The sequence below is a fragment of the Phoxinus phoxinus genome (genome assembly GCF_949152265.1).
Source record: "Phoxinus phoxinus genome assembly, chromosome: 14".
Lineage (NCBI taxonomy): Eukaryota > Metazoa > Chordata > Actinopteri > Cypriniformes > Leuciscidae > Phoxinus > Phoxinus phoxinus.
The window spans coordinates 22646861-22673771 of record NC_136889.1 but is presented as its reverse complement, the minus strand read 5'-3'; the positions used below and the strand labels follow the sequence as shown (position 1 = coordinate 22673771).

The window sequence follows — 26911 nt, the reverse complement described above, 5'->3', positions numbered from 1 at the left end:
ATAAAAAAAAGGCTAATTTCACAAATGTACTACAGTACTACATGTTAAGAATTATTTTAAATTGCCTATGTTTTCTTATTATTCGGTTAATCTTATGAATTCCCTAGAGTCATTGGAGCAATAGCCTGCACACATGTTGCAATCTCCACTTCTCTAGAACATTAGGCAGATTATGTTAATAGAAAGTCCTTTCACCCTTAATGTTCAGGTAGAGATGATGTGAACATTTGAAATTATTATTTTCTGTGAGATGAATCTTTAATTAATAGTAACATTAACAGATATAACAATGATCTACTTTCTGTGAGTCTGTGTTGTGTCAGCACTTTGAGGAAAGCAAGTTAAATTTGGTACAGTACAAAACACTGTTAATTTGCAACCTACAAAATAACCATCATGATGACCCTCAGACAGGGCCACTTGACCACCCAGCTGGTGCAGGTGTAGATGCAATCACCATGCAATATTACACTTAATAAAAGCACATTGAAACTGCAGATAGGTCTCAAACTTTTTATTGGTTTTGTGGGATGGGGGGAGAAAGAGACAAGATAAAGTTGCATTAATAAATATTCATGCTAAAGTGTTACTTGGTTAAATAAGTGCACATACTGAGATCAGTTTAATCCAGCTGTTTGATCTCCAATTTATTTAGGCTAATCAACTCACAAAAAGTTCCTTGACAAACACCTGTAATTTACGTCAATGGTTTTAAATCCTTAACTTGTTCACATTTCCTCTGAAGCCTGTTGAGGTAGAGGCTTCAGTTTCTGGGACAGGTTGTGAAAAATCCTACAATAAAAGAGATGTGTTAGGGCCAGTCCCTGTTTTATGCCACATTCAAATGTTTGCCTTAATAAAAAGGCCAGTGCATTCACCTCAGCAACTGTCCCAGAACACAGAGTGTCTTCATCATCTCCTCCACCCTAATAAATAAAAGTAGGCCAATATGAAGCATAACTGTTATAAAGCAGGTTATGTTTCTGGTGTTCTGTCTGCTGCATACTGACCTCTGTGTGGGGGACTGTGTGTGTGTGCTGGCTTCAACAGGGACACTGCATTTCCCTCGCCTGCAGAACATACAGTCAGCCATATTTCAAACTTTAAATAGTAATGTATCGCACACGTACCCAGTGTTACTTGCTTAGAGGAGCCAGCACACGGTCAGATTGTAGCACCTGCAATCCCATCCATAATCGGCCGTCCCTTGTTCCTATCAGAGCAACTCAGTGTATTCTGGAGGAGTGTCCCTCCACCGGTTTTCTGAATTTCACTCTTTTTTCTAGAACTAGAAGTTTTTGTGATCAAATGTTTACAAAAATAATAAAAGGTTATGTGTAACTTACTACTTTGAATTATATTTTTATATTTTGTCTTTATCTGCTGCCAAGAACGTTTGGAGTTGCATCTAAAAATCAATGAATATTAATCTTTATTAGTAGCTATATACATGCACATTTTTATATATTATAAAAATATAGGCTATATTTCACACACACATACATTCATAGCCTATAGCCTACATAATTTTACATGAATATAGAACGTATTTGTTTAGCTTAGCCTACACATTAACGCAAACAGCAATCTTTCTCCAACTGTCTTCTCTTGCTTTGGCAGCAGAGACCGTATTGTTTCGAGCTTGTAATACATATTTAAATTAATCGTAATTCTGAATGATTATCTCTTGCTCCTCCGCGGAAAAAATATATCGCTCTCGCTCTCTCCATATCGAACGCGATTGGTTGTTCGGTGCCAACGTCACTTTGGTATGTGCACGCGCTCGTGGATTAATCATAGTTTAAGATCGAAGCCTGAGTTGACAGAGAAAGTTGATGAGCTGCGTCATGGTACCAATAAAGCCTGATTGCATCGGTTTGGTTTTGTCAACTCAAAACTAATCCTGTAACCCCGAGTTTGTTCAGCTACCTTCATGGTACAGGCCCCTGGAGGGAGGCCATCATCAGGTGTCTGGAGAGTATCTGTCCCTGATCCAGGACACAGCCAGACCCAGTGCCCTGCCCGCCACCACCCTCGACCACAGAGACTTCCCCGGGAATGCCTCGCTGTGACTTGAAGCCGGAGGTCGTGCAACCACGAGCCTCGTCCGAGTTAGAGGATCCTGTGGCTCCGCATCCAGCCTCTGATCCCTTCGCTCCACCTCGGCCCGTGGACCTGTCGGCTCCGCCTTGGCTCCTCCCACCTTCAGCTCCAACAGAGACCCTTGACTTTGCAGCTCCACCAGGATCCCTCGACCCAGCAACCATGGTCAGTGGTCACCCTACTTCCGCCACGGACTTGCGAGCCTTCTGCTGCGCTCAGGCCCCCCACCCCTAAGGCTACAGCAGGTTCTTCCATCCCTCCGGCTCCTGCGTTGTCCTCTGTCACACCGGGCCTCAGTCCTCGGTTACTCTGGCTCCGCCTCATACGCTCGGCACGGCGGCTTCGCCTAGGTCTCCAGTGCCAGCGATGTCGCTCAGTACCATCGACTCTCCGTCTGAGCACTGGGATCATTCTGCTCCACCTCCGTCGGTCGTCACCCGGATGTTGTCAGCCACAGCTACACCTTGGTCCCTCCTTCCCTTGGCCTTGTCTATGGGCCGTGGGCTGTCATCCCTGCTGTGCTCTGGGTCTGTGGCATCGGGCACTCTCCTTTTTCCCCGCTGGGGTTTCGTCGTCCTCCTGTCACCATCCCTCCGCCGCCAACTATCACCATCCCTTCGCCTGCTCCTGTCACCATCCCTTCGCCTGCTCGCTAAGTTTAAGTTAGCGTGTGTTATGCTGTTATGTCAGTCTGAACCTTCTGTGAATTACCTTGTGGATTATTAAACTCTGTGTTTTGAATCTTCTTCGTCTATTCCTGCACCCTTGTTGACAATATTATTGTAAAAATTTATAAATTATTTAATTGTTAGAGTTTTATGAATTCAATTGATTGGACATCCTTTTTGATTATTAAAATGTAATAAAAAAAATCCTGGGTTATTTTTTTAACCTAAATGCTGGGTTGAGCCTGGGTTAATCTGGATTACATAATCTGATTCCAAAAAAAAGTCCTTGTAATTAGATTATATTACATTTTAAAATACTCATAATCAGACTACAGTTACTTTTTTATTGATTACATGATTACAGGTTATTCTCAATGGCAGTCAATCATATAATATATTCTTTGAAGGGTTTATATTGATGTTTCAAGTTAAAAATAGTTTTAAACCACAGCCAAGGGGTGTACAGGGGTCTGATTGATTACACCCAGTGATTCTCCCACTGTGTGTGGTAATAGTGTGTCAGTGGAAAACCACAAGCTGAGGCAGCACCAGCGGGACATAGATAGCTGCTAATGACAGAACTTCTGTGTCAGAAGCGAACTTCTGCATGTGAACAGTGAATTGAAACCTATCAGGGAAAGGAGAGAGTTGGTTTTGGATTGTTTTCTGTTCTGTTTCCTATGTTTGCATTAGTTTCTATGGTGATTCATTGTTTTGTTTTGTTTTTTCAACATTGTATTTATTGATTTTACAAACATTTACATTAAAACAAGCACAGAAAAAATAATAAAAATAAATAAATAAATAAATATTTACAATTAAAATAAAAATTAAATGTATAAAAAACAACAAAAAAACAACAACATCTATACTACACAAACGTCGAGACAATGGTACATTAATATCATAACATGGTGAATGTTATACCTGGTTACACAGAAAATAAACGATTTGGTTCAGCTTCCTTCAAAAATTCTATAAAGGGGTTCCATACTTTGAAAATTTTTCCAGGTTTTCCCTTAACAATATATGTGAGTTTCTCCAAAGCCAAACAACCAGACAATTCCTGTAACCATTGTTTAAAATTTGGAATTTCTGTGTTTTTCCAATGACGAGCAACTACAAGTTTTGCTTGTAATAAACAGAAGGTCAACATTTTCTTACCAGAGTTAGTTAAAGTGCAAGTTACAGGGAAAATATTAAATATACAAAGTTTAGGACATTTGGGGACATTCTGTTTCACCACCAGTGACAAAAAGTTCAAAACCTTTTCCCAAAAAAGTTGAACTTGAGGGCACTTCCATAAGCAATGGTATAAAGTTCCTATCTCTAGGTTGCATTTTATACATTGATTGGGAATGTTGGGATTAAATTTATGAAGCAATTCTGGAGTTATGTATACTCTCATTATCCACTTGTACTGCAGAAGTTTAAACCTGGTATTAATTGTCTGGGTTTGGGCCTTCAAGCAGATACTCTGCCATTCATCTTCTGTTATATTCTCAATTATATCTTGACACCAAGCCAAACGTTTTTTCTCCGTATTTTCTTTACAGTTAGTGGAGATCAGTTTATAAAACAAGGAAACTTGCCTAGCACCATTAAGGTGGTTTAAAGTAGTTTTTTCTAAAGGGGACAGCTCTGGTAAGAGAAGAGAATTATGCTGTGTTTTATTGATAAAATTCCTAATTTGAAGATATTTAAAGAAATGTGTTTTAGGCAAATCAAACTTTTGTCTTAATTCCTGAAAACTAAGCATAGTTTCATTGCTAAATAAATCTGCCAACTTGTTCAAACCTTTTGATGCCCAGATTTTAAAACCACCATCATGTGTCCCTGGTGTAAACATAGTGTTTCCCCAAATAGGGGTAAATTGTAATAATTGTGGAATCTGTCCAATATGTTTCAAAACTTCATACCATACCACAATAGTATTTTTAACAAAGGGGTTGGAAGTGGCTTTTTTCAGTTTGGGCAGGGGTGCTGAATACAGATACAGATTCAAAGGCAATTTTTGAGTTGTACTCTCCTCAATCCATACCCAAGGGATAGAATTATCATTTGTAAACCAAAACATTGCTGCTCTTAGCTGAGCTGCCCAGTAGTACCACTTAAGATTAGACAACTGCAACCCTCCCCTTTCATATGGTAAATACAAAAGAGAGAGCCTCAGCCTGGGACGTCGATTTGCCCAAATAAAATTGGTGAAAAGCTTCTTCATATTGCAGAAAAAATTATGAGGTGGGGGCAGAGGAATAGATTGAAATAAATATAAGAATTTTGGGAGAATATTTATTTTTAATATATTAATACGTCCAATCTGAGAAATTGGTAGGGATGACCATTTATTGATTGATTCAGTGATTAATTTAGTTGTATAATTATAATTACTGGTAGCCAAATTCTTTATGTCTGCGGTGATATTAATACCAAGATATTTAAATTCTTCATAAGCATTTTTAAAGGGGGTCTGGAAGGGAGGTGTGAGACGTTCCGTTTCTTTTAGAAATAGGATCATAGATTTTGACTCATTCACTTTATAACCTGAAAAAGATCCAAATGATTTAATTAGGCACAATAAAGAAGGCACAGATGTACTTAAATTGGATAGAAATAATATAATGTCATTAGCATATAAAGCTATTTTATTTTCAAGACCGCCAATTGTAATCCCTGATATATCTCCACTTCTTCGTACTGCAATAGCCAAAGGCTCAATAGCCAATGTAAAAAGGAGCGGTGAAGGGGGGCATCCCTGACGTGTGCCCCGAGAAAGCGGAAATGATTTAGATATTATATTATTAGTCAATATCTCTGCTGAGGGTTTTGAATATAAAATTTGTATCCATTTTATAAAATACGGACCGATACCAAAACAAGAGAGTGTATCAAAAAGATAGTCCCACTCCACCCTATCAAAAGCCTTTCACGGCATCCAAAGAAAGTAAAGCTGTATCCGAGACTCCTTTTGTTGAGTGTATGACATTTAACACACAACGTATATGATGAAAAGCTTGTCTACCTCTTATAAAACCATTTTGATCAGGATCAATCAGTAAAGGTATACTTATCAAGTCTACTGGCTAAAATTTTAGCAATTATCTTTGTGTCTGAATTTAAAAGACTAATGGGCCTGTAAGAGCCACATTTCGTAGGATCTTTCCCTGGCTTAGGAATTAAAGTTATGAGGGCTGAACGCAAGGAAGAGGGAAGTTCTCCAATATTGAATGATTCATTCATCATGTCAATCATTGGGGTTATCAATTTGTCGCGAAAGATCTTATAGATGTCTAGGTAGACCATCGGGACCTGGTGCTTTCATACAATTAATGGCTGCATTCAGATCTGCTATTTCAATTGGTTGATCCAATACTTTGGAGTCTTCCTCAGACAATGACTGTATCCGAATCTCGTCCATAAATGTTTTATAAAGATGGGTATTCTCCGGGGGTGTCGATTTATAAAGATCTTCATCATATTTTCTAAAAGCATTATTAATTTCAGTTGGGATCGTGGTATTCTGTCCATCTATAGTTTCTATCTTGTTAATCCCCCCTTCATTTTGTTGAGTCTTAATTCGCCATGCCAATAACCTTCCAGCCTTTTCTCCTTGGTCATAATATGTTTGTTTTAGCCTAGTTATATTAGCCGCAGCTTTATTAGTAGAGATATCATTAAATTCTGCTTTAAGTAGTAAAAGTTTATGTCTCAGTTCAGGAGTATCTTGTTTGAAAATTTCTTCTTCTAAGTCCTTGATACTGTGTTCCAATTCTATCATTTTAAGGGCAGATCTGTTTGTCTTAGAACTAGTAAAGTTGATGATTTGCCCCCTAATATAGGCCTTAAATGCCTCCCATCGTATTGAAGCTGATGTTTGGTTTGTATTAAATTCGAAAAATATGTCAATTTGATTTCCAACAAAATCCTCAGGGTTATGTAGCCACTTTATATTTAGACGCCATCTAGATGGGCTTTTGATTATGGTTCTGAAAGTATATTTCAGTGATAATGCTGCATGATCCGATAAAACAATACTACTATATTTACAGTTAGATATATAATCTATCAAATCCTTTGAAATAAGAAAATAGTCTATTCTGGAGTAAGTATGGAAAGATGAGGAATAGCAAGAAAATTATTTCTTTGTTGGGTTTTGAAGCCTCCAGACATCGCTTAAATTAAGGTCTTTAATGTATTGATTAATTATGTTCCTACTTTGCGGATGTGAAGCGTCAGTACCTGTGGAACGGTCCTGATTCATTGTTTTATTGATTCTCTGCACCTGTTTCTCATTTTCTTTGATTGGTCTGCCATTGTTTTGATAGCCCTGCGTTTGTTAGATCTCATCATTATAGTAGTTGTTCTGTTTTCATATCCAGAAATCTGAGAAGTGTAATTTTAAGATCCATCCATCCATCCATCCATCCCTCCCTTTTTGTTCCATTGCAAAGTTTTTTAAATGACAATCTCTTTTTGTGTTGATTTGATTCTTGGCACTCTGTTCTTCTTTCTTATTGTGCATGTGAAAATTGTGTGTATGTGTGTAAAATGTATGACAGTATAAAGGAGACACAAATACAACATAAAAATTATATCCCAGTAGACCCTATTATAAATATCCAGAGAGAGATTTGCGTGTGTTCGGTCTCTCTTTCTCTCTCTCACATATCTTCTTATAATCTATACTGTTTCCAAGAAGTTCCACTTTCTCCATATCAAAGCACAGTCAGACTCTTCTGTCCTGTGAAATCCAAGCCATCAGTTATTTATTTATTTGTATTTCTGTCTATTTAATCTCTCAGTTCTAGTGTTTCTGCCTTCACAGTCTGTGTTGCTCTGAAGACTTGATACAATGAGTCCACAGCGCCCCCTACTGCTCTATTAGTGAAGATAAACTCTAGTAGTGGTTCTTCTTCTGTGTGGTTTACCTTTTTGCTTTTGTGTTTGGTTGGTTGGTTGGTTGGTCTGAAACCTTTGCTGATGGGAAATAAAAAATACTGTTGTGGTTTTGGTATCAAATCCATGGTATGGTAATAATATGAGAATTGAGATGGTAATACTGTGATATTTTATATAAAGATGATTAAGCCTGTTTTATTACATAAAATAAAATAAAATAAAAAATAGGCTTTGTTTTATTTTAGGAAAGTATAATTTATTCTTGTTTTCTTTCGATTTTGAATTGAAATATGACCTGGACTTGTCCTTAACAGTTTTCAAGCAATTCACCCATTCATTTATTGATTTGAGTTGAGTAGAACAGCAATCTTTTATTTTAGCACAGAATCATTGTACACCTTGCATAGCTATAGATAACACCCACCAGATGTCCCTCTTGTGTTTACGGCTTCAGTCTTTAACCTGCCTGTCTCTGCTCTGCTCTGCATTATATTACATAATGCTGAACCCACTATGTGGCTTATTGGCATACAGAGGAACAAAAGAAAAATAGTACAGGACTTATTCCATTCCTTACAAAATGTCTCACTCAATGTCTCACTCAATAAAAGCATAATTCTACATTCTGTGTTTATGCAAAAGGGGGTGTTCATAATTATGCTCTCTATTTGAGAGCTTTACTAGTTTGCCTGAGCATAACCTCAGTAAGGGAGACAGTATGAATATGATTCACCTTCTGCAATGCAATAAAGGCTGATACATTTGCAGAGCTTGTTATGGCTTAAAACTGCCTAGCAGTGTTTTGTGTTGTAAAAAATTGTAAAGGCAATTATACATTTTCTCGCAGACTCTGTCCTTAAGACTCCATATTGAAAATGCCTGATATATGCATTGCTAGTAGATGCTATTTTTTCTCATTGTCTTACAGCAGACATATTTGGCCCAGTCAGTTTTTAAGTCAGGGAATACGATATTGGACTTGCTCATTGAACTGACATGTTGCAGAGCAGAACCTGAATATTTGAATATGAATTTCAATTTTTACAGAGGATCTTTGTTAGGTAAAGTATGCATTATCCTCTGATGGGGGTTTGAGTCCTTGTTTTATTTGATTTGCCTGTTTTTGTAACACGTCTTTCAACAGATCCTCTGTGTCATGTTAATTCAGGGAGAACATGGAGTCCAACACAACATATATTTTCATATATTAGCCACTGTATCTGTCAACTGATTTAGATCTTAAAGCTACAGTAGTTCAATTTCTGCATCACTGTCAGTTTCAGGGTGATTTTTTTTTTTTTTTTTGTTTAACATGACTTTTACATCAGCCTTTTGGCAGCCTTTTACATGAATTTTGAAACAAGCTTGTCTTGACCAGTAAAAATACTTCTGCTGACCCAAGGGCATGACAATGTGAAGAGATCAGTCAGTTTTGATCAATGTAATGCATCCTTGCAGATAGATTGTGAGAGTTCCTATAAAAATGTCTAGTTAGTAAATAATAATTATTTAGGTCATGTTGTTCCAAAAATTTGGCCTAAATGCCATACAGTACATGTTTGGAACTACATGATGGAATTTAGCTTTTAATTTTTTTTATTTGTCAACTATTCCTTTAAGAGTATGAGGATAAGAAAAAGCCACTGCAAACCATTAATAAACTCAACAATAAGATTATAGGGATGCAGATATTTATGCCCACACGTTTGAGTTTAGGAGGGGCTTTGTGGGTACTGAAGTGTAGGAGGCTGATGTTGTATGATGTTTTGCATACTCATCCATATTACTCTCTAACAGTGTCTCTCTCCTCTACCCACTTCCCCCTCTCTCTTCTCTTCACTATGTACATTAGTTATGCTTGAGTGAATATTCAATAAAGACTAGATGTTTTTTTTATTTTATAAAAGTGTCAGTCTGAAGAAATCTGGACCCATGAGAATGAACTCCTATAGCCTGCACTGGTGCACGCATGCTCATGAATCGAGTTTGTTCTTTTATTTTCTGAGTAGTAAATAATAGATTAGCTGTCGTGACCAAGCGAGGCTTCCCTCCGCCCACTCAAATAATGGTAGTTTCTGGTGTGCTTCCCAGCAAGCAGATCCACTTCACAATGCAGCGCACACACACAATTCCCACACAGTTGGCAAATGACTGTCAAAATAAGGATGTTTTCCAAAAACCCACATTTACATATGTATTAATTTACATTGTTTTTTAAAGACTTCTTAAAAATCAAATAGCAGTGTTGTGGTTCCTTTTCAAGGAAACGCAATGCTGCGTCGTGACGTTGATGCTATGAGAACGCCTCCATGTGTTACCGGTGTCTGAAGCCTGCGTGGAAACATGGCAATGGACTTTATGCACAGCTGCACTACTTCCTGAACTTTAGCCAGCTCCTTTGTTTCCTGTCTGCCATTATTGGACAAACTAATTAATCCAGGTGTGCCTGACCAACAACAATAAGCAGACACACCTGGATTAATCAGTTTGTCCAATAATGGCAGACAGGAAACAAAGGAGCTGGCTAAAGTTCAGGAAGTAGTGCAGCTGTGCATAAGTCCATTGATTGGAAGACGGCAGCCATGACATCACATGGAGCGCCCGTAAGTAAGGGTGCATTAGACGCCATCAGCCTTTTTTGTCTTCACGATCTGCTTGTCTAAAGTGTGTGCTTTTGAATATATCGCCTGTCAATGTGAGCTTGGGACCAGTTTAGAGTGTGTGTATCACCCTACTATGACGTTGATGCACACAAACTCGCCGGGACTGCAGATAAAATGGTGGAAGAGTATGACAAGGGAGTTCCCCTTTTTCAAGCTTTCCCAGATAGCTCTATTGCTCTCATGGTGGCGAAGCCCGTTCGGTGGCTGATTTCACCTACATCAGAGCATATTGTGTGTAAGGCATCTAGTTCTGAGGGATTAGAGGAGAGTTAAGGAGGATTTTATAAATAAACCACCTCCTCCTCTGCCCACATACAATTCTCTGAGCTTTTATTTCTCCTGTTTCGCTAGGAGACCCTTGCTTTACACTTCCATCCTGCTTGTGCAGGGGCATAGAGTTTGGACTAATGTCAAGAGAGTGGGATTGCAGTGAGATTGAGAAGACCACTGCAAACCATTCTTGGTCCAGAGCAATGATATTGTTTAGCTTTCTCCTCTAGGGCTAAGGTCCTGAGTATGGACCAATATTAAGTGAGAGTGTGAGTCGCGGTGCGTTCTGCTTTCTTATATGGTCCAGAGTATTGCTATTTTTCAGCAAGCTCCTCTGATGCAAGGTCTCCTTAGGGCTGTGGAAGATGTGGTCGCATTGAGTGTGACCCCTTCCTTTTTTTGTGTCGGCTGCCCTCCCTTCAGCATAGCTGGGGGCATTAAGCAAAATATGGGCGAATACCGACACGGAAGTCTTTGTACTGTGCGGGTGAAGAAGTCTGGACATTACTGCATTCGCATCCCACACTTTCACCGGTCCCTTCGTTACGCTGATCCCTTAGTGCTGGGTGTTATGCTCCCTCAGTGAGGTCAGTGCATCCCACCTCCTCGCTTGTCACCCTTTCATTTTACACCCACAATTACGTGCTTCCTGAATACTCAACTCCGTAATGGATACAGAGGTAGTATCAATGTGCCTCTCCTGTAGTGAATCACGAATGGGCTGGTACAGGTTAGGAAGTCTGGGCAAGTACCACAATTTGCGTCCCACTCCTTATCTGTCGCTCCTCTAGTTTGGACTTGGAGGTGATAGTATGGACATAGTTGCCAGAACTATGTAACACAATTCTACGGTTCATGAAGAATGATGGGACGACAGAGAGTATCATAGTCTCACACCCTCTGCCTCCCACCAAGCTCTCTGTCCGGAGGGAGACAAGCTCCGTGCTAGAACTGCTGGCCTTTCCGGCACTGAGAGCGTGGAAGTGGTAGCAATATGCTCCCTCTATATCCCTTTTTAGGGGACTGTCACAGGAGAAGAGTCAGGGCATATACCACCTTTGGTATCCCACTGCTTTCCTAGGGCTAAAGAAATAGTAATGGATTGGGGATGTGTAGAGTTGCGATGAGCGATTTTCGTATTTCATCCAGTTGTTGGGCAGTTATGGGATTTCCCTGGTAAGCTCTGTTCACAGGAGCAGGTGAGAGCATTTCAAAAAAATAGGACCACAACATATAAGATCCAGCAGTATATTTAACCGTAGGCATAGGGTACTTTTTTATCCCTGTTCTGCATCTATCTACACAACTGGTGGGTTTTCTGCCCAAAAAAAATGTTTGTTGTTTAATCTGACCATAGAATCCGGTCCCTTTTGAAGTTCCAGTCATGTCTGACAACTGAATATGCTGGAGTTTATTTTTGGAGGAGCGAGGAGGATTTTTCTTAATACCCTCCCAAACAACACGTGGTGATGTAGGGGTTGTTTGGTATATATTTTTTAGGCTTTCTGACCTTGGCTGTGATCCTTGAAGGGTCTTTGGCCACTCAAACTTTTTGTCCTCTTCCTGTGATACCAATATACCAGTAAATATTAATGAGAGATATTTTACTTGTAAAACATTCTAGGGGTGCCAATAATTGTGGCCCACGTGTTTTTGAGAAAAAATTTTTATTTCATAATGTGATTTAGCAAATTTTGAATGAAAGATCAAAAGGATAAACGATGCGGATTAATTTTTTTACAGCTATTTTTGATCATATTTACCCGAGGTGCCATTAATTCTGACCACAACTGTATACAGTATATATATATATATATATATATATATATATATATATATATATATATCAAAGGAAGGATGGAAGGAAGGAAGGAAGGAAGGAAGGAAGGAAGGAAGGAAGGAAGGAAGGAAGGAAGGAAGGAAGGAAGGAAGGAAGGAAGGAAGGAAGGAAGGAAGGAAGGAAGGAAGGAAGGAATACTGATGCTGTCCCTATATGTGTCTAAGCCCTCATTTCAACTCTCACACATCAAGTTTCATATAAAGATGCTAATATTTAAAATATAGCTATTAATATACTAAAGCAGTAACTTTACACGATTTAGATTATTTTTAAACTGATCGTTTATGGTCATTAACTGGTACAAACTGGACGTTTGATTAGCCGGTCCTTTTATAGCTGCTTTTATTGATTAGCTGGTGGACCTAGTTTCAACCATTTTGATCAAATGATTAATAAAGGTTTCAAAAATTGGTTTTCACGGTGATACCATAGAAGAACCATTTATGGTTCCACAAAGAACCTTTCAGGCAACAGTTCTTAAATGTTTTGTTTTTTTCTTGGTGTGAAGAACATTTTAAAAACCTTTATCTAATAAAGAACCTTTGGTGCATTGGAAGGGTTCCATGGATGTCAAAGGTTATTCATGGAACCATCAATGCAAATAAAGAACCTTTATTTTTAAGAGTGTAGAGCTTGTAAACTTAAATGGACCAGCAAAACCGGCTTCTGTGTTCCAAAACCGGCTTGACCATTTTAAAGATTAAGTGTCAAAGCACCGGAGTGGCATAAAACTATCTGTTTTATTTGACTGATCTGACTGGGGCTCTAAGTTATTTAAAATCGCTATTTTTTTATTATTATTAATTTATTAATTATTCTGTTTGTGTACAATGGTGCAGAAATTACAAGCTTCACCTTAAAAAACGCCATGTCTCTAATGCACTGAACTCTGACACAATGTCAAGACCATCATTCATGACGCTTAGAGAAAAAAAATGTATTGCAGAATGTCAAAATGGAAGTGCCTAATAAAATCATCCTTCCATGTCTCTCCAATTATCTGCAGTATTTTTCATGTGGAGGCCTAAGTGACACGTGACCTTTGTGACTCATGATGGATCACAGGTATATCTTCCACTTCAGAGATCCTGTTCTGGTTTCTGTCATGATATTCCATGTTCGTTTTAAATCACGTGTAGTCATTTAACTCTAAACACAGCCTAGCTGTGAGGAAAACAGGAGTGGAAAATGTTCAGGAATCCAGCACATAAAACAGGAGAGAGAGGAGGAAGGTAAATCTGAAGGTTAGAGTCTCTCTTGTTCCAGTTAAAGTCGGGATTACATCTTCTTTTAGGGTTCTGGAAGGTGGGTAGTTGCTCACAGAAGGAAGGGAACACTCACACACTCTCTCCTGATCTCTTTCTCTCCCCAGTGCTGTGAGTTTGAATGGGAATTTCCTGTCTGTTGTAGTCCCTCTGCAGTGTTTCAAACACAGCTCGGAATGAGGCGTTTATGCCTGTCATTCTATATATATATATAATTATTTTTATTTTTCAGTTTCGGCAGGTTGTAGGGCTGCTCCATTTTGGCAAAAATCATAATCACGATTATTTTGGTCAATATTGAAATCACAATTATTTTAAATGATTATGGGTATTATGATCAAAGTCTCAGTAGAGTTACATTCAAGTTATTTTAAGGCATGAATATTTTTTTATCAAGGAAAAAACAGTTAAATAATTTAGGTGATCAAAGATGTGTTTTAAGTGATAATATGATTGACTACAGGGGGACTTTCAGATAAAACCGACTGTGTTCATGAGAATACTTGCCAAAATGGCACTTTGACTTTTTGTAGGCTATTTGACCGTTTAGGTGTGTATCCGAAGCACACATATACTTGCGTTCAGCTCAGTCTCGGAGGGCACACAGAAAGCCGCCTGGGGAACAGTGTCTCTTTTGCTGCTTAATGTGCTTTTATTAAAAAAAAATTAATATCAAGCACGTCCTCAGGTTTAGCAACAGTAGATTGCTTTTTACAACACTCAATTATTTGGCTGATTTGGTTGTTTGAAAAGTTCAGGCTTTTAGGGCGGAACGAAAGCGCACCGCTGTTCTGAAGAACCTCGATTATCTTGTTTTCATAAATGTTGGAAGCCATAATTGAAAGTGGAAAATTGATTACAAATAAATTACATAGTCCTAGTAGGTTGTCACAATTATATCTGGGCAGATTTTAGTTTTCCTTGAAAATTTAAAGGTTATAATTTTGTTGTCACAAAAGGTCAGTATGTGTTAAATTAACTGTATATTTTCCCCCTTAATGGCGCAGAGGTGTAAAGAGTATACCTGAACCATATACTTTAAAAAGTATAGTAAAAGTAAAAGTAGTGATACCTTACAGTGATCAAATGATTCCATTGCAAATTACAAGTCACCCAGTGGCATAGCGTCTGGGAATGGACGTGCATTTGGGCCCGTGCGGATTGGGGGTCTACAGCGAGGACAATAAATCAAGGTCGCTACAACCGCCTCTTCAACGTCTACAAACACTCAAGTCTCAGTTAAGCTCAAGTGCTCCGAAAGGCTATATATAAACCATCATCCTTCTGAATGGTCTCTTCAATTTAACGGAAAAAATAAAAGAATGTTAAGTAAAATGAAATAGTCAAAGCCCACCTGCACTGGACGTGCTGGTTTGGGCTTCATCAGCAGCTGCTGCCATTTCCTCATCTCAGATATGAAAAACCTGCGATTCAGCAACTACCTGCTAATGCACTCACATTCGCTTAAAGTAGCCTTGTTGACAAGTTTGGACGAGTAAAAGCGGAAATAAACTGCTGCAAAATAAGTTTGGTGCCATGCCAAAATGTAACAATCAATTGCATTACTCATCACAAATCTATTGGAGTAAAGAGTACATATGTAGTCAAGTAGAGAGTAAAAGTGACTGATATTCAGTCAAAGTACAAAGTAGCCAAAAAAGATACTTATGTACAGTAACTGATAACATTTACTCAAATACTTTACACCACTGTAATGGCAAAAATGCTCAGTGATAGTGTGACGATTATTCCCACTCTCTATGCATTTCTTGTGACCTCAATTAATTAATTAAATAATATAAATACAGTGTGTGTGTGTGTGTGTGTGTGTGTGTGTGTGTGTGTGTGTGTGTGTGTGTGTGTGTGTGTGTGTGTGTGTGTGTGTGTGTGTGTGTGTGTGTGTGTGTGTGTGTGTGTGCGTGTGCGTGTGCGTGTGCGTGCGTGGGTGCGTGTGTGCGTGTGTGTGTGTGTGTTTTAATATTTATAATAATATATATATAAGATAAAGTATATATTTAACTTAAAATAACTTAAATAAAAGCAGTATTTTAAAGAAATGTGTTATTGTTATTATTATTATATTATTTTAAGTTAAATTGAGAACTATTATTAATAGTGTTTTAATATATATTTTATGTTCCTCCCCATAGGGTTAACAAATTATATTTGTAGTTATGGTAATTTTGTTTTCTTTTTATAATTATTATATTATTATAAATATATATTTAAAAATAATTAAATAATTAAAAAAATTATGTACAAATGTTTTATTATAATCATTATATAAAATAATTCTTTATTTATTCATTCATTCATTGTTTCAATTTTAAATTGTAATATTTATTTTTTGTTTTGTATGCTATGCTATGTCTCAATTTTGTATAATTTTTAGTCCTCTATCTCTCTTGGTTAAACATATGACTTTGGTCTTACATTTACATTAGTAAAGATAAAGAAGGTTAACGTGCTAGTACAGCGACACAGCTGGCAGAATCAACACCATTGCAGAGGTTTATATACCTAAGCTTTTAAAACTCCGGTGCAAATCTCTATAGGGGAGAAGAAATGAACTGCAGCACTGTGACTGTCCCGCGTGGAGCATGCAGGAGCAGGCTATACCGCAGAGTGTTTAGTGGGAGGGGAGAGCAGAGATCAGGGGTAACGTTAGAGGAGGCGCACGAGACATCGAGAGCAGTTCGGAAACAATCAGCTTTAGGGATGTAGTCGATGCGGCTTGAGCTCCGTCTGTCCGAGCTCGTCAATATGAAGAAACATTCGGCCCGGGTCGCGCCGCTGTCCGCCTGTAACAGTCCGGTGCTCACCCTGACCAAAGTGAGAGGTACGTGCGCAACGGGCTCCGTCCGCAACACGATTCGCGATTTAACCTCATTCTGTTCGGCGGTCTGCTTTCCTTCATGTCTTGAGGCGCAGTTAAGTGGGCTTCGATTCTATAGTCTTTGTCATTCAAATCTAACTGTAGTGCATCCGCTAAATAAGCTAATTTTACGGAGTAACACCTAATGTCTCCTTTGGCTTTACGCATCACAGTGCAGATGTGTGGCGGTTCTCTCCGCTATTTATGGTTAGAATATAAACAGATTATTGTTGAGGTTAAAAATACATCAAATACAAAAACATCTGCATTCAATCAAATCCTAAAGACATGCCTGTATGGATTTATTTTGGCATAATTTGGTATCAATCCTTATCTGATCATATACAAGAGAACCATGTAAAATTTTGTGGAATTCTAATAATGATGTCTTCCAAATGCTTTCTTTCTTCCATACAAATTCATTTAGACATTTTTACATGGATTCAAGAGAAATATATATATGCTTATTATCTGTTATTTTCATCAAACGAGTCATTCCTTCAGTCCAGAAGATGATGCAAAAAGTGCATATGTTTGTTATTGCAGACAGAAACTTAAAAGACAAAGCTTTTGGCTTCCTCTCCCTAGTTGAGACAGTTAATTTACTGGAAAACCGTAGATGTTTTACTTGTTGTTATATATAAGCACTCAGTCATTAATATGCCAGCTGCCAGAAACGATATTGTGAGGCAGTTTGGTAACTGTTTTGTTGACATGAATAATAATAGTATTTTAAGTCATACTTTGTATTTAGCCTACCACTTGCAATTTTATAATATATTTCACTGTAGCATTTCTGTGCATTTAATAATATTGTCATTATTGATCACAATAACATCATGCTGAGTGCATGTCCCATACTTTCCAATTTTCATGATGTATGAACCCTGTACATGCTCTTTCCCCTGAAGCCGAGTGGTTGTGTGCATGTGTGCTCAAAACCATTCTTTTTTTATATCCGTTGCATTAACTTACATTTTCTAGATGCCTACAAAGCATGGATTTTTTTTTTTTTTTGGATTTTTTTTTTTTTTTTGCTTTAATCTTAGAAAGCAGGGCAGAAGCAGGTACTCTGAGTTCCAAGTTTTCCTCTGGTTTTGTGGTCTGTATCAAACTTGTATGAGCATGGACAGAAATATCAGCCGTTTTTGTGAAGGTTACTCTCAGAACATTGCAGCTTCATCAGCTACATCTCATTTATGCTCATTTCATAATTAGTAACCATCTCCCCCAAATGTTTAATCTGATGTGATGAGAAACAGCCTACAAATTGACTTTGAGTCACTGATGAACTCAAGCTTCTTAGACAAATGAGCTCATTGATTATTGGTAATCGCTTCGTCTTTTGATATACCGATTGATTTCTTTCCACACAATTGTGCTGTTATATGGACACTTGATCTGAGTCCAAAGGCTGAGGCAGGATCGGGAGAAGCTGCTGTACTCTAGAGAATGTTTACGTCTAATATAGTGAATGAGGTGGGATGTTAAACACTCAATGGTCTTTGGTTTCAGCTCTGGCTCAGACCCAAGGGTCTACTCAGACGGTTGCAGTGGTGTAGGCCTGCCTGCAGACACATTCTGGCAGCTTCTATGATTACTAAAAGGTTGATGTTGGCAGTTCAGAGATCTGGTGGGCCTTGTGGGCTTTCCTTGAGGTGAGGTAGAGAAAATTGAATTGAATTGACTGAAATGAGTCATTTTTAAGATGTCAATACACTTTCTCACATCCTAGCTTAATGCTGTGCAAAGACATCTTCAAGTAAACCATCTCCGGGTTGATTTCCCCCAAATGAAATAAAATGAAAATAGTAGCTATCAGTTTTAGGTTTTCTTGTTAGACAATCACATTTATACGCACCCGATGCTAAATAGAGTTATACAGTGTTTGGTTATAAGTGCCGAGATTCATTTCGGCTCACACGTTGAGCCAGATGAGTCTGTAAAGCCGAGCCGTTCCTCCGTCAGGCGGTAAATCTAATGCAGGGTGGCAGAAGTAAGAGGCTGTAATAAACCTGCAGTGAGTCATTACACTGATGTGACTCACGCGCCTTCACTGCCAAACTCTTTCTGTTCACATCTTGGCTTTTTGTAAGAACTCTGCGTCCCGGTTTGGAAGCCAGGCCGTTTTATGTTGTTTTTTTTGGTACATACCCAACTCTTTAATTGAAGCGCTTTAATCAAATATATCTCACACCAGTCAGCCGTGGCACAAAACATCCATGTTGCTGTGAGTTTTTTTCTTTCTTTCTGACATCAATCAGTTTGATTCAGAGCTTCAGTCTAAGAATATCTTTTGCATGTTGCCCGGGATATGTTTGGGATTGGATACACGTCATCCAGACTAAGGCGTTTTGCGTGAGTGGAAACGGGTGCTTTTGTTTCTTGCTCAGCGCACTAGTGAGGGGGAGAATTCTCATCCAAGCGTCACTTCAAACATACATTTTCTTTTTTGGATTACAGAACAAAGATATTCAGGAAGTCTTGAATTTTATGTTAATATATATCAACCATTTGACACGTACTAGTCCCTGAAGTTTGGACTGCTTTTTACAGTAAATTTGTGGGGGTCTTTGTCATGTTATGCTTCCGTCAGCTCACTTTCTGATTCGGTATCGTTTCGTTGCACATCACAATCTACAGAGTGTGTGCACGTTTGTCCATCAATTTTCATTTTTGTGAACTTTTAGTTTGTTTCGCACTGTTACATGTTTCCATAGTTCCTATTTTCTCGCTCGTCATTGGTTACCAAGGTTTCTAATTAGTTACTCACACCTGTTTCCTTTTAGTTCATTAGCTTGTGTATATATTGCCCTGCTTTTCAGTTGTCTGGTGTTGTCTTCTTTGTACTTTGAGGTTAGCATGTTTTTGTTTTGTGTAATAAAGTGACTGCTATTTAGATCCGCTGTGCCTCACATCGTCTTCTTCATCTGATCAAAAATGCTCTGTAGCATTTTATTGATGAGTTTCGGCACACTTGCCTTAGTGTTTACAGACTGAGTATTGTATAGGCCTACTTAAGTCGAAAGCTGCAAGTTAACTGTCAGATTCTGGGCACTTCTTCACACTGTCAGGACATTAGTGTGGAAAGCAGTGTTTGGGGAGACACCTGCAGCGATAGCTCATCAATTAGATTCAGCAGGGGACTTACGCTCTATCTATTATGTATTGATCTAGAGCAAGAACGCTGGCGTGACTCCAGTCTGTAAAACTGCAGTCTTTCTTCAGGATCTATAGGCCTTTGTGGAGGAGACAGAGGTTGGTCTCTGTTCAGTTTAGTCACTGAACAAATCCATAAGAGTTTTTTCGTTTGTTTGTTTGTTTGTTTGTTTGTTTGTATTTGATCAACAGAAAAGAGTCAATGACTCAACAATCCACTTAAACGTCTCGGATGCTCAATACTGCAGTGCACAGCCATACACACACACAGTGGGTATCCTGGCAGGGATATGCTTTTCTCTGTCATGTCTGTGAGCCGTGAGCTGGGTAACAACAGAGTGTGACATCCCGGGCATCTGTTCTTCTAGCTCCACACTCCAGGGTTCACTGACCTGCAGCACCAAAACACACACACACACACAGTTCACAGCCACTTGTTTTCATAGTGTCACTTCTACTGATACACACACAAACGTGCCGTCAGTACTTCTGTCTGTATTTTCCAGCAGCAGCATCATCCCCAGACTGATGCTGACCATCAGATGCTGACAAAAATAAACCCACCAGAAATGACATAGATGGATATGATCTGACCATGATGAGAATGTTTTAGACACAACCCCCCAGTTTCACAGACAAGGCTTAACCCAGACTAAAATGTAAGTTTGAGCTGTTTTAACTGAAAGCAACTTGCATATCTTAAAATATGTCCGTGCCATTGTTTCGTCTCAAGATGCACATAAGGAATGTTTTTTTTGTTTTGTTTTTTTTGAAGGCACATTTATAAAAGCTACTTAAATATCCTAATTTAACTAAGGTCTAATCCTGGCTTAATCTAAACCCTGTCTGTGAAACCAGGGCTAGATGTTTAAGTGAATGTCTTCAAGCTGTGTCTTGTAACATGATGCTGAATCTGAATTTTTTTATTTATTTAATTGCATAGGAAGAGATTGTCTTCTTACTTTATAAATCTGGAACAGCACCACTGGGGACCATAAGCAATGAGTTTGAAAACATATGGGTGGTGTCATCATAAATGATTAGTAATTTATGAGGGCCTTTATCATGCTACCGCACAGCATCTGCCATTCTTAGCAGTTCTGGACCACTGGAATGCAGAAACTTTCACCAAGCTACTAATTTAGCACGTATATTTTGTTGTATAATAAAGAGATTAATGACCAAAAAATCATTGGAAAATTAAAGATATATTTTAGGTAAAATGCAGGTTAAGCATAGACATACAGTACTGTTGATTAACATGAAATACATTATAAATATAATACATGTTTTTAAAAGTCCTATGCTCACACGGGATGCATTTATTTGATCAAAAATACAGCATGATATTGTGAAATATTACATTTTTAAAATAACTGTTTTCTATTTTAATCATATATTTAAACATTTAATTTATTCCTCTGTTGGCAATATACAGCATCATTATTCCAGTCTTCAGTGTCACATGATCCTTACAGAAATCATTCATTTGGTGCTGAAAAAAAAAGGTGGACAAAGTACACAACTTCCTTACTGAAAGTACAGATACTACTGGTCAAATATTACTCCGTTACAAGTAAAAGTTATAAAGACCTATTTTTACTTAAGTAAAACTACAGAAGTACTCGTTTTTAAAAGTACTTAAGTATTAAAAGTAAATGTCAATGCATTGTTTTATTAATATTGCATTGTTGTATGTAATACTTACAGTACCTTATGTCTCGGAATCTATGCCTGCCTACCCTCATATCAATATCAAATTTATTTCTAGAACACAGTTCCAGAAGTGGGATTGAATGTGAGATTGAATAACGATAACGTCCACAATGGTTTCGGACACACAAATGGCTGTTCCCTCAAATAGTGCCCTATTTTAAGTGTTTTGGCTTTTAGTATGAATATGTTAAACTTACTGTTATCTATAAGCTAGTGTGCTCTAAAACAATGACAAAATTCGCGTTTGGAAGACCAAACCCAAATGAAAATCAGGTTGATGTCAGAATGTCAGATTGACGTTAGTCTCCAACGTTGGACAGACGTTGTAAATGTGGTTGAAAATGTCGTTGAAAAACATCAGTCGAGTTCTGACGTCAAACCGACTTTCATTTCCAACCACAATCCAACATGTCCGACGTTGGATGTTGATGTCAAACCGACGTCGGTTTCTGACATCAAACCGAATCATCCACTGACTGACGTTACTACTTTCTACTCAAGGACCTTGACAGAAATGTAGTGGAGTAAAAAGTACAATATTTGTCTTTCAAATGTAGTGAAGTTAAAGTAAATGTTTCCAGATAAAATAATACTCAAGTAAAGTACAGATACTCAAAAAGTGTACTTACAGTACTCAAGTAAATGTACTTTGTTACTGTCCACCTCTATATAATGCATTATAAAAAAAAAGTATTTTAATTGCATTAATTGTGGCTTGTAATGCGCATTATAATGCATTTTATGACCTCATGAATAATTGTAACCACTGTTATAATACATTATTATACTGATCTATTCATTAAACAACCTGAAACAACTTTATGAAAAAATGTAATGCATCATAAATTAAATCATGAATATCTTTATAATGCATTATACATAAAAGCTTTAAGAGAAGTGTTGCCAAAATGCCAAAGTGCAGCTTCATATTTTTTTATGTGATACAAACCGTGATACAATTTTTCAGGATTCAAAAGAACGTCTCTGGGTTATGTACTGTATATAACACAGTTCCCTGAGACAGGAACGAGACGCAGGTGTTCCCTCGAAAGGGAACAGCATTGATTTAAAATATAAATCGTTTGTGAAATTGTAAATGTCTCTACTCTCACTTCTGGCTCAATAAAAGTATACATTTCTTAATAAAAAAATAAAAACTTTGAATTGGTAGTATATGTATTTTTGTACAAAATAGCTAATCATCATTTCAGACAAGTAAAAGAAACCCATTAAAAATCTTGCTGAACATTTTTGAGTTGAACATAAAATCATTGAAATCAATGGGGGAAAAAAAACATTGTTTTACATGATAATAGGCAACATGCCTCTAATTCTTTCAACAGAGCTTAACTTGCATTTAACATAGGCTATATTCCTTCAAGGACATGTAGAGAAATCCTCTAAAAGCCGTGCTGTTCCCGAATCCATGGGATGCTGCACTGCAGAGCTGTACCACTGTTACCCAGATGGCAACACGTTCATATTTCATCTCTAACTGTTTGAAGTCATGCACTCACTGATGTCCCAGACACGCTCATGATGCTCTTACAAAATAGCATGGACCTGCTCCGTATTGCGTGTGTGAGAGAGAAGGCTATGCTCTTTCATGCTGGTTGAGCTCTGTGCAGAGTTGGCTCTACAAACACCTGGCAGTTATCAGCAAGAGAGATCTGCACTGCAGAGACAAACATTGAAAGGAGGAAAGCTACGAAAGACTACATAAAGCTCACAGGTGCGCTCAAAATAGGCCAAGAAAAGGGTTCTGGGTGTGTGTGCACAATTTAAGCTACGTCTAATACATTTAAAAACACATCTTTTTTCTTTACGGTTTGGCGTTCTGTCCACATTGGGGCTGTTCAAAACTTTGTGTAAACTACAAAAAGTGAATTTGTGAAAATGGTGACATCATGCGTATTACGTGTCTATAGGCACAAAGTGTTTTAGGCACATTTTTAGTGCAACGTTGTCGTGTGAACGTATCCTTAGGCACATTGCACTGATAGATATCTATGTTTGTACCAGTATATGTGCTATATTATTTGTTAAGCTAAAGATATTTGTTACTTTTTACAACCTTCCTATTACAGGTTAGCCTGGCAAGCCAGACTTACATCAAGATGTTTAGTCTGGCAACTCTCCATAGACGCGGCTTAATCCGAGGGGCGGGATAAACGGTTGTCTCTCAAAATCCCTCTGCACGCAATAGGATAGCGCTACAACCAACCAGAGCAACGAAGAAGGTGACGTAGTCAGAGCGGCAAAGATCCGGTCCAGCAAAACTCCGAACACTTCTTCCTTTTTTAAGAATGACTTAAGTGCCGTTCTTTGCTCTTTTCTTAAAGAAAAACTTAACTCCAAGTCCTCCAGAGTCGCGACCAAAGCCGATTCGAAAGACCGCTGTTCTCCATCCGCAGCCGCCATTCTTTGTTTTCAAGTGGCAGCCGCCGCCCCCGCCTACTCTACACGACGTGATTGGCCTGACCCAATTTAGGTTTTTGCAGCTAGAAGGTTTATGGAGAGTTGCTAGACTGCCCTGGCTGCAAAATACATTTTGCTGCCGCTAGGGTGCGTCTAGATTTCCTTTAAATGCAAATGAGCTGCTGCAGAGGGTGGGGTTTCAAGAGCTCGTGTGTGTGTGTGTTAGCAGCTGCTATTACCTCACACAGACACACACTAAAATGACAGAAACTGTTCTGCATTTAATGTTAAAACGGAGTCAGACAAAGATGGAGAGACTCAAGAAGAAGTGGCAACATGTAGAATGCAACAGGACGTCTCTGAATGGTTAGTTGATTAATTTATGTTGCTGATGTGGAGTTAACTATCATCAATTGGGATATTCTGTCATGGTAATCTATAAATCGCTCGTATAGGAACTGTTGTGAGATGCACACAGAGTGACTTTCTATTGCATGAGAAAAGATGGATGCTAAAGTTTGAGCTGACTCACAAATGTACTCTTATACAACAAATTTTCCTCTTCTCAACATGGACTGCGTGTTCCCGGGGACGGGATTTATGTACATTTTAGGGTTGGTGTGGTGATGTCACTAACCTGGGAGGAATGTCGTGTAGTCCCTACCAGCCTGTAGTCCTTTTCTTTAAAAGCAAATATCTCCCTTTGCTTTGAACTTTGAGCGTTGTAACTTTGCAGATGTTGTTTTTGCTCAAACAGCAACATTACACACTAACTAAAGTTAGAAAGTGAAATCATACTCAACCACCCGTTAAATAATTTTCAGTGTGGACGAGAAACTCTTTTGGAAAACGCTTGAAAACACTGGTATGGACAGAGAGTGTTTTGAAATGCAAACACCATTTTCAGATGTATCCGAATTAATGTAGAAGTAGACTCTCTGCACCGGACCCCAAGGTTCAAAATCCATTTTTTTTTCATATCAGAAGTAGCGAGAGCACATGGATTACGTCAGAAAAAGAACGGAACACCAGTTTACTGTCAGGGATTTGTCGTATCAGGTCGCACTGCATCCCGTGTAGACAGTATTAGTGATTACAATGGGTTCAATTGTCTTTTGTCTCATCGTGATGTTCCACTCGCGTCTTAGAGTCAGTTATAAGCATGTCACTTCAAAATGATGCATGAATGTATCAATAACTTATTCACTAGCAGCATGCATTGGCACATTATTATCCTAGCATAGGGAATCATGAGCATCTGTTCTTTTACAAAAGGCTCATATTTCGTGGCAGTCACACTAAGCAATCATTGGACTCAATGGCTTCCTGAAGATGGTTGCAGTTACCATTATGTTTCATCCAGCATTTTTAAGACTCGCCATTGTCGGCTGTAGACATATTTTGGCTAACACAGGAAGTAGGGTGAAAGATGACTCATTAAATCTTAATATTTTTCCATTGCTGTTGGGTTCAGATTGTGTGCTCATTACACCAGCACCTACCAAATGTCATTCCCTGGCACTTCTTATTTTTATTGTATTTTTTTTAGCACACTATGTCACAGTTTTTGCTGAGTCTGGGTCACAGAGGCACTGATTCGAATCTGTCACGTCTTTGAGGCTGTACTTTTATGTCTTTTTGTGACCGAGAGCTCTGACCGCTGCCCTCATTGCCGATGCACTTTGTCTGTGCTCCTCTTGACACGTCGATTCATTTTGTAATGCTTTTTTTGAGAAACACTCACTCGCCTGATTCAGCATCAAGCCTCTGGCGCAGACAGATTTTAATCTTCCCTGTCAAAAAGAAGAACTGTTACTTGAAGCCATGAAATAAAACCCTTCGAAAATAGAAATTGAAATGGAGCCCTTCAGAAGTGTTCATGCCTAAAAAGGGGAATGGCAATGCTAGCTTCGAATTGGAGTCCCGAATGGGATTATTTTACAACAATGACCGAAAAACACTATTGTAATCTTCAAAATAGAAATGATGGCGTTTTCAAACTTTTTGATGCCAACCCAAACATGATGGTTCTCTTTGTGAAAGACCAGCATTTAAAGGCTGTTTTTTTTTTTTAATCAATTTATGTTACATTTATAATTTACAATACTAAATTTATAATACTCATTTGTTGTGTAAATTTGTACTACTAAATTAAATTTAAATGAAATAAAGTGTAAAACTTTTGTTGTCATACTTATCTCAATAGTCTCTGAGCAGAATGGAATAATCCCACTTTTAGAAAGGAGTATAAAATAAGTAATAATGTAACATTCTTAGAACATTCCCTCTATTTTTCACACCTTTTTATCTTAAATTCTTCCCTTTCCTCCCAGTACCTCCTTGAGCTCAGTCTGGAAATTGCCATTAACTTCACTTAATCCTTTAGAAATGATATCAGAAGGCTTCCATGAGAACCTTTTTTTAATCGTTTTAAATTGCTATGAAGGTCAAAAAAAGAAGGTCAAGTCATTAGCAGTAAGTGACATTCTGATTTAGACTCCATCAGTCCTACTAAAGACGTCCTTCTGGAGTCAAGAGTCAAGGACTTTCTCTCACTGTCAATTACACAGAATATCCTTGCAGAAACTGCATTAATTGATGATAATATGATACAATAGTCTCATTAACATAGCAGCCGGATCGCATGCTTATTTTTTGGTACAGGGCAGAGTTAATGGAAATATTATTATATTTGTATCTATTATTATATTATAATATATAGCCTATATTATTTGACATTTACTTATTTATTTACTCTTTTCTTCCACAGTGCAAATTTCTTTAAGAATTCTGCTGAGCTTGCGTGCTGAGTACTATATTTATTAGCATGTGTCTCCAGAGATTTCCATCGCATCATCAGTCTCCATGGTAACAACACACGTACAGTGCTTTTAGATAATTACCCACATGTTAAATACTCAGTGATAGTGGCAGGTCATTATGAGGGGATTGGGAAGTGAAAACAGACACAGCAGCAGTGCTGGGAGAGTGCAGTGACTGCTAGGCTTTGTATTCAAGGGTATAGCTTCACACAT

General features: G+C 38.1%; 1 protein-coding gene across 3 annotated transcripts in view; it reads left to right on the top strand.

Moving 5' to 3' along the window:
* The window catches only part of slc35f3b (solute carrier family 35 member F3b), an 82338-nt gene that overhangs the window by 35917 nt on the left and 19510 nt on the right, over positions 1 to 26911 (top strand). The window contains exon 1 of one of the 3 annotated variants that reach the window (XM_079636421.1): positions 16356 to 16547. The exons of the other annotated variants lie outside the window; for them this stretch is intronic. Within the exon in view, the coding sequence (XP_079492547.1) occupies positions 16436 to 16547 (112 nt within the window). The 5' untranslated portion in view covers positions 16356 to 16435. Of the gene's footprint in view, positions 1 to 16355; positions 16548 to 26911 lie in introns of those variants that run through there. 3 annotated transcript variants of the gene reach the window in all.